This window comes from Bos grunniens, chromosome 17, assembly GCF_055505025.1.
Source record: "Bos grunniens cultivar Pamir isolate PY7600 chromosome 17, Bosgru_T2T1.0, whole genome shotgun sequence".
In the NCBI taxonomy this organism is placed as follows: Eukaryota; Metazoa; Chordata; class Mammalia; order Artiodactyla; family Bovidae; genus Bos; species Bos grunniens.
Window position 1 is genome coordinate 61,445,437 of NC_141181.1, and position 8,723 is coordinate 61,454,159.

At 52.8% G+C, this 8,723-nt stretch overlaps 1 protein-coding gene across 1 annotated transcript; it reads left to right on the forward strand.

Annotated features, from left to right (window-relative positions):
- Window positions 1–311: 311 nt before the first annotated feature.
- On the forward strand, window positions 312–8,462 carry SDS (serine dehydratase). The gene is made up of 8 exons (XM_086348065.1): window positions 312–445; window positions 3,853–4,007; window positions 4,282–4,321; window positions 4,523–4,662; window positions 4,753–4,844; window positions 5,626–5,853; window positions 6,617–6,741; window positions 7,812–8,462. Exons 2-8 carry the CDS (start codon window positions 3,855–3,857, stop codon window positions 8,015–8,017), a joined length of 984 nt encoding a protein of 327 aa, XP_086204191.1. The 5' UTR covers window positions 312–445; window positions 3,853–3,854; the 3' UTR covers window positions 8,018–8,462.
- The last annotated feature ends 261 nt before the right edge of the window (window positions 8,463–8,723 follow it).

An 8,723-nucleotide genomic window follows, 5' to 3' on the forward strand; every position in this document is an offset into this window, starting at 1 on the left:
GCATGCACTTCCTTCCCGATTTGATTCTTGCCCACTGAGCACCAAGCAAGTGCTAGCCAAGATACGTGTATTATTTCACACCCTTCTCTGGCAGCTTCCTAAAAGCTGTGGTGAAGTAGGTATTTGTTCTGAAATGGAGCTGAGGGTGGAGAAGGGGCGTGGCTAGTGGGACTGGGAGAAAAACCCAGCTACAGAGAGGGGCGTCTAGAGCCAAGAGGCGAAGCCTGGCCGGGGTGTGGCCGGTCCTGGTGTCCCATTGGCTGCTCAGATGCTCCAGGGGGGAATAAAGCCCCGACCCGTTAACACCTGGGACAATTCTGAAGACACACTACCCCTCCTACACTTCATGTCTGTGGACCGGCTATCCAGTGGGTCCATCTAGACCATCTCCAGTCTATTCCTCCTTTGCCTGACGCTCAGACGCGCAGCTCTTCACCTTTCTCTGGTAAGCCACCCTATCCATCCACACCTCCATCCCCTGGACTGGAGTGTCTGCGTCCACCTTGGGTTTTCCCTGGGCAAGAGAGGGAGGAAGAGTCAGTTGAGCGTAAAAACCCATGCTCTGAAGCCAGACTGGCTGGGTTCACTGCCAGGTTTGTGCCTCGGTTTCCTCATCTGTACGGTGGAGGTAATAATAACAGAATCTCCCTCTTAAGGTGGTTGTATTTAGTTTATGTGTAAGAGTAGTTAATTTTTTTAAGCATGTGGGATCTTAATTCCCCAACCAGTCCCACCCCACTCACCTCCCCCACCCCCCCACTTGCCTCTGCATTCGAAGCGGGGAGTCTTAACCACAATCCCAGTCCTAATAAAAGTTAATTTTTATTTATTTATTTGGCTGGTCGGGTCTCAGTGGCAGCACACAGGATCTTTGTGTCATGTGGGATCTCCCGGGGACTCTAGCCAGTTGTGGCATGCAGGGTCTCAGGTTCTCAGTCACCCAGAATCCATGCAGACAGACACCCTCCCTCCCCTCTGCTACTGTGTCCTGGAGAAAGCCTGGAGTCTGGGCCTAGGCTCCCTGGTTCAAATCTTACCTCTTCTCTTTGTAATCACATGGCAATTTCGTGGTTAGGACTCCATGCTCTCACTGCTGAGGGCACGGGTTCAATCCCTGGTTGGGGAGCTAAGATCACACAAGCCATGAGACACGGCCATAAAAAAAAAAAAATCCCTTCTCCCCTAGTCACTCACTGTGTGATCTTGACAAGCCAATCCTGCAGTTTCTTTTTTTAAAAATTTTTAATTAGTTTGTTTTTGGCTGCACTGGGTCTTCCTTGATGCACTCAGACTTTTTCTGTAGTTGTGGTGAATGGGGGCTACTCTCTAGCCACTGTGTGCGGGCTTCTCACTGCGGTGGCTTCTCTTGTTGCGGAGCACAGGCTCTAGGGCAGGCAGACTTCAGTAGTTGCAGCACTCGGGCTCAGTAGCTGTGGCAAAGGGGCTTAGTTCAGCCTCGGCACGTGGAATCTTCCCAGAGCAGGGATCGAGCCCATGCTAGGTGAATTCTTTCTGTCATGACGCTCAGGCTTGACTGGACTCAGCCAGGCAGTTCTCGCTTGGGTCTCTCTCAGGGGCTGCAGTCTGATAACAGTAGCTGGGCTAGTGTCTTCCCTAAGTCAGGCGCCATGTCTGCCCATCAGCTAGGATATCAGCTGGACATGTTCGGCGGGGCACCTCCTGCAGCCCCCAGCATGCCTCCCGGGCTTGCTCCCATCTTGGCAGCTGGGTTCATGCAGGGAGCTTCCCAGTTGCCTGGCAGCTCGGTCACCTTGTATGACCCAGCCTTGAGAGCCATGCTGGGCTACAGCCAGATGACACAGGGCTCCCAGTAGTGGACAATGTCCATCTCTTCCCGACTCCCTGTTCAGTGACATCCTGTTAGTAGCTTGAAATGTCACAGACGTGCAGACAATAGAAGTCAAGGTTACTTTCCCTTTGACGAGGCTATCATTAAACGTTCACCAGCACATCACTGCTTGGAAGAAGTCACATAGTGTTCTTTCCTCTGCAGTCACAGCCCCTCCCTTCATCCCTCCCCCCCAACCCCGACTCAGGGTTCAAGTGAAGGAAATGTAGACCTGACCCCACCTTCCACCTAGAAAAGCCTCAGTGTTGCATCATAAGTGGTGTCGGGGGAGGGGGTAGGAATTGCTCAGTGATCAATCTGGAAAACTCAATCAGAATCTGTTTCCTCAACAGGAGAACTGGACAATAACATTAGGCAATTATCCTGGACATTTCTTAGGGTTGGTAGAAGGATTAAGTGAGTTAATATCTGTAAAACTTAAGAAAATGCCTGGCACATGGTAATCACTTTTAATATGTATTTACTTGTGTGGCTGCCTCAAGTCGTACTTGCGGCATGCAGCATCTTTGTGTCACGCAGGATCTTTTCTTGCGCTTTGTGGTCTCTAGCTGTGGTGTGCCGGCTTATCAGCCCTGCGGTATGTGGGATCTTGGTTCCCCAACCAAGGATCGAACCCATATCCTCTTGCATTGCAAGACAGGTTCTTAACCACTGGAACACCAGGGAAGTCCTGGTAATCACTTTATAAGTGATTGTTAAAATAATATAATAGTTATTCCAAAAAAAAAAAAAAACAATAGTAAAAATACCCTTCCCTAATGGGTACAGAGCTTTCCAAAGGTTAGTTGTTTTTATTAAGTTTTTACTGGAATATAGTTGCTTTACAATATTGTGTTGGTTTCTACCTTACAAGAACCTGAATCAGCTGTATGGATACATATATCCCCCTCTCTTGAACCTCCCTCCCATCCCCCTACCCCATCCCACCCTCCCAAGTCATCACAGAGCACTGGGCTGAGCTCCTATGTTACAGAGCAGCTTCCCACCAGCGTCTATTTTGCACATGGTAATGTATATATGTCAACGCTACTCTCTCGATTCGTCCCACCCTCTCCTTCCCCTGCTGTCCACAGGTCTGCTCTCTGTGTCTGAGTCTCTATTCCTGCCCTGCAAATTGGTTCATCAGTACCATTTTTCTAGATTCCATATCTATGCATTGATATATGATATTCCTTTTTCTCTTTCTGACTTCCTTCACTCTCAGAGATTAGTTTTGAAAGATGTGTCATTTAAATATGTAATAAACATGCACACAGCAAAACATTGAAATGGTACAGAAGCAGGTGCTGTGAGCCAGTCCTCCCCAGGGGCCCCCTACCCTGATGGGTTTCTTGTGTGTTTTCTGAGATGTCTTATACACATGGATTGTGGGTGTGCACATGCATCCTTGCAGGTTTTGCACAAACTAGACCTGATACCCTGCCCCTGTTTTAGCCATAATCTTGCCGCTCATTCTGAGTCAATACCCACGAGTCTATTTCTACCTCATAATCTTCAAAAGCTGCAAGGTCTAGATGTTATTTCTTTTTCTTTTTTTGACCATGCCTCTCAGCTTGTGAGATCTTAGTTCCTCAACCAGGGATCTAACCCAGACCCTCAACAGTGAGAGTGCAGAGTGCTAACCACTGGGGCTCCAGGGAATTCCCTGGATGTTATTTCTGATGGTAATAGCTTCCCAGCATAATGTATGTGTGTCTTGGGGTGGGCCGGAGGTGTGCAGGGGTAGGAGGAGAGAAGATGACCTCTGCCCATTTTACAGATAAGGCAGCTGAGGCCAAAGGGAGATTGCTTGTCCGATGTCAAGTTGGTGGCCGAGTTGAGATTTGAACTCAGGTCTCCAGGATGCTATAATCTGGGGCTTGTCTTCAGCTTCCTAGGAAGTTAGGGACAGGGTCCCTCCCAGCCCCACTGCCTACTGAGTAGCAGCAGCTGGCACCAGGGCCAACTCCCCTAATCCTTTGGGTTTCCTTCCTTTCTCCCAGCAATGATGTCAGGAAGACCCTTGCACATGGAAACTCCGGTCCGTGACAGCATGACTCTGTCTAAAGTGGCTGGCACCACGGTCTATCTCAAGCTAGACAGTGCCCAGCCCTCTGGCTCCTTCAAGATCCGGGGCATCGGACACCTCTGCAAAATGGTACAGCCTCATCCGGGCAGATCCCCTTTGTGGACAGGGCAGGGCCGCTGCCATGTGACATCCTAGGAGTTCCAGGTTGGGCCCTGCTGACTCCTCACAGGCACCCTCCGTTGGCACCTCCTCTGGTTAAGGGGCGTCAGTCTGGAGGGTCCCCTCGTGGACTGATGCCAGAGCCATCAGTGACCTTCCTCTCCTTCATCTTTCCCTGAACCAGTTAGTCTCTTTGGGGAGAAAAGATGTCAGGCCTGACCCTTTCCCTTCTCTGTCTCCGCAGTGGGCCGAGCGGGGCTGCGAGCATTTCGTCTGCTCCTCAGGTAAGTGGCCTGCACGCCTCCTCCTGTCCTCTGCTGTGTGTCCTGGGGTCAGGGGCTCCACCTCTCTGAGCCCTGGTTTCCCCAGCAATGAGCCGTTGCAAACATCTGCAGAAGTTCCAATTTAGAATACCAAAGGGTGGCCAGCCCTCATGCAGGGGGGGTTCAACCCCACCAACACTGTCTACCCTCCACCCCTGGCAGCGGGCAATGCAGGCATGGCAGCCGCCTATGCTGCCAGGAAGCTGGGCATCCCCTCCACGATTGTCGTGCCCAGCACCACGCCTGCCCTCACCATCCAGCGGCTCAAGAATGAGGGCGCCACGGTCAAAGTGGTGGGTGAGGTGAGTACCAACCTGGAGCCGGGGCCACAGAGGGCACCGGGCCGAGTCCCCCGGCCCCTCATCCCTCTCGCTTTCTCTGTGATCTTGCAGACATTGGATGAGGCCATCAGAGTGGCCAAGGACCTGGAGAAAAACAACTCAGGCTGGGTCTATGTCCCCCCCTTTGACGACCCCCTCATCTGGTATGTGGAGGCCCCAGTCAACCGGGGTGGGTAGTGACCATGCGTCTACACCACTGAGTGGACAGCTGCCCCAGTACACACCATCATGCACAGCAGCGTACACGTGTGTGCACATCACACAGAAGCACACACACAGGCACGGCCGCTGGTGCCCACACCCACATGCGCCAGTGCCTGTTCTCCTGGACCATGGGCAAATGCTTGGGCTCAGATACACAGGGGTGTGTGTGTGTGTGTGTGTGTGACTGGGGCCCCCGGAGGCAGAGCCTGAGACAAAGATCTCAGGGAAAGCAGCTGACTTGGGAGGTGACTGATTCGAGGACTGGGGAAGCGAGATGAGAAAGGAAGGGTACTGATGGACGGTAACCACTGTGGGCGGGTGGAGCTTAATCCCTCTGGGGCTCCTGGGAGCCAGCATGGACCATGACCAGGGTTGTCGAACCCGTGGGAGAGGATGTTGGGCAAGGAGTGTCTATGCATCGATTCCTGTAATTCTTGATTCTTGTAATGGAGTGAGGGCTGCTCCTGGGGGTTTCGCTTCCTGGCACTGCCAGCCGCCATATTCACAGTGCTCCAGAGGCCACAGGAAGACAGGTGGAGATGCAGGTGTTGGCAGCTGGAAATAGGGTAGAGTCAGGTTTGAGGGGACCAGCTTCAAGGCCCATCAGCTGCCTGGGATGAGGGCAAACAGGGGGTAAGCGGCATCTTCAGGACCCCTGCCTGGTATCTCCAGGCAGCGCAGCCCTGACCTGCGCCCCCCTTCCCCACCCACCTCCTCCAGGGAAGGCCACTCTTCCATCGTGAAGGAGCTGAAGGAGACGATGACCGAAAAGCCAGGGGCCATCGTGCTGGCAGTAGGGGGCGGAGGCCTCTTGTGCGGAGTGGTTCAGGGGCTGGCAGAGGTGGGCTGGAGGGACGTGCCCGTCATCACCATGGAGACCATCGGAGCAGAGAGCTTCCACGCTTCCACCAAGGCCGGCAAGCTCGTCACCCTGCCCTGCATTACCAGGTAAGCAGCCAGGGAGGCTGTCGTTATATTCAGCGAGTGTTGGGGGAAGCTCCCCCCTCGGTGCTGGTGGCGAGGTAGATCCCTATGCCAGCCCCATTTTGCAGGTGAGGAAACTGAGGCTTTGGTCACTTAGAGTCACACAACCAGTGAGTGGTATGGCTGTTAATGAACTCAAGTCCGTGCAACTCTGTACCATGAACATCACACTTCCTCGCGTGAAAAGGCTAACAATCCTTTATTGGGTTCCTCTGTGGTAGGGTTTAACACACCTCATTAATTTACCATTTATTGAGCCCCTAATATGTGCAAGGCACTGGTCAATCCTGGAGAGACAGTGGTGAATAAACACAGTGCCTGCTCCCAAGGGGTTCATATCCCAGCCCCAAACCTTTCCCAGATGGTGTTTGACTAATATTAGGTTTAGCCCCATTATACGGGAGTCCAAAATAACAGTGGTTTAAACAAAATTGAACTTTATTTCCTCTCATATAAAAAAGTCTAGCTCCATGAAGCCAGGGGCCCAGGACCCTTGATTTTGTTCTCCATCATCCTCATCATATAGACTTATGGCCCAAGATAGCTGCTTAGGTGCTGGCTATCACATCCACACTCCATCTGGCAAGAAGTCAGGGCAGAAGCTGACTTTTCCTTTAAAGACACAGGTATGTCCACTTACCTCTTATTGGCCAGAAGGTAATCACATGGTCTGCCTCCCTCCTCTCTCCTGTCTCTTTCCCCTTTTCTCCATCTTTGTCCCTCCCAGTGTTGCCAAAGCCCTGGGCGTGACCACCGTGGCAGCGCAGGCTATGAAGGTTTATCGGGAACATCCCATTTTCTCTGAAGTTGTCTCGGACCAGGAAGCTGTGGCCGCTCTTGAGAAGTTTGTGGGTATGTATGTGCTAAGTCCTTTTGAGACCCAACCCTGCTGATTAAGGATTATGTGGCTGTCCGTTTGGCACACCAAGGGATGTCATTCGCAATTCTGTCTCCTGTCTGTCTGTGGAACTTCCCATTAATGAAAGTTACTGCAGGCCAGGGGTTAAAACAGGAAGACCAAGGGGACAAATGATAGAAGTCAAATAACGTAAGAGCAGGGGAAAATAACTGAGTATGTAAAATGTGGTTCTGAGCAATGTAGTCAGTTGAAAAAGGAAATTATGGGCCTCAGGGCTGGATTCAGAGGTGAGTCTGTGACTAGGTTGGACTCTTTAAAATATCCTTTTGATTCTCCTTTTACTCTTCCAGATAAGCTTTTTTATTTTTGCCACATAGCATGGGCTTCCCAGGTGGCTCAGTGGTAAAGAATCCACCTGCCAGTACGGGCGATGTGGGAGACTCGGGTTCAATCCCTGGGTTGGGAAGATTCCCTGGAGAAGGGAATGGCTACCCACTCCAGTATTCTTGCCTGGAGACTCCCACAGGCAGAGGAGCCTGGAGGGCTACAGACCATCAGGCCGCAAAGAGTCAGTCAGAGACCATTTAGCAACTGATCAACGGCAGCAACGTGCGATCTCAGCTGCCCAACCAGGGGTCAAACCTGCACCGTGTGCCGGGAAGCACAGTCTTAGCTGGACCGCCGGGGAAGTCCCTCAGCTGGACTTCGACGGGGTTCATCCTGGAACAGGGATCTCACACACACACACACACACACACACACACACACACTTATGCTGCCATTTAATTCTCCTGTACTGGGAGTTAGTTTGGCCAATCAGTGCCGGCACTCTTGCTCAGATGACGTTGACACAGTGCTCAGGAAATTACAAGCATAGCGGCGTTAGCGCTGATGTTGAAATTCAGCCCTGACTCAGGCCCTAGAAGGTCAATGGACGGTAATGATGGCAGGGTGGGGGTGGGGTGATCCAGGACCAGTCTGTGGCCGGGGCTGACAGTCCATGGCTTCGCCAGTGGCCCGGAGGTTTCCTGGCTCCACCCCCACCATCCCCTTCCTCTGGCAGATGATGAGAAGATCCTGGTGGAGCCCGCCTGTGGGGCCGCCCTGGCCGCCGTCTACAGCAACGTGATTCAGAAGCTGCAAGGAGAGGGGAAACTCCGCACCCCGCTGTCCTCCCTCGTGGTCATTGTCTGTGGGGGCAGCAACATCAGCCTGGCGCAGCTGGTGGCGCTCAAGAAGCAGCTGGGCATGGACGGGCTGTCCCAGTGAGGACCCCTCCCCCACCCGGATGAACCCTGGGAGGACCGGAGTTTTCTGCAGCACGACCCAGCGCCTCATTGTTAATAGTGTTCTGTGTCTGCTGGAAGCCCATGGCCCACGCCAGTCAGTTAACCTGGTTTCTCCTGAGACCAGTGTGTGCAGCAGCCGGAAAGGCAGTAGCCAGCAAGGCTGTGAACTGAACTCTTTTGAGTGTTTGGTTTTTTCTCAGGAAGCCCAAAGCCTACCCTTACTCACTTTTCTTAAATCCATCCCCACCCCTACCCCTGGCCATGCCTTGTGGCTTGTGGGATCTTAGTTCCCTGACCAGGGATTGAACCTGCGCCCTCAGCAGTGACAGCATGAGTCCAAGCCACCAGACCACCGGGGAATTCCCTTTACTCTTCTATTGTGCAAACTTTCATTTTCCTAAGAAGTGCTTTTTTATCGAAACAAAGCTCCTCTTGGAGTTCTTCTATGACTGTCTCCCTCCCTCCCTCCCTCCCATGCCCCGCTCTCAACCTCCTGTCACCCCCGCTCTCAACCTCCTCCATGCCCCCCTGCCCCTGGGAACCCTGGGGCCCCACATGGAGGCCAGGACTCCAACTCCTGCTGGGCGTGTGTGCCAGGAGGGGGCATCTCTGCATGTCAGGGAGCCAGTGAGGGAGAGCCGTGCTGAACGAGAGGGGCTTGGGATGGGACACCAGCCTCCAGTAGA

Excerpts from the sequence above, each read along its gene's own strand:
- SDS (XM_086348065.1), top strand. The coding sequence starts at position 3,855 with ATGATGTCAGGAAGACCCTTGCACATGGAAACTCCGGTCCGTGACAGC. Across the intron at positions 5,854-6,616 it reads ACCCTGCCCTGCATTACCAG|TGTTGCCAAAGCCCTGGGCG; the intron begins GTAAGCAGCCAG and ends TGTCCCTCCCAG. Across the intron at positions 6,742-7,811 it reads CGCTCTTGAGAAGTTTGTGG|ATGATGAGAAGATCCTGGTG; the intron begins GTATGTATGTGC and ends TTCCTCTGGCAG.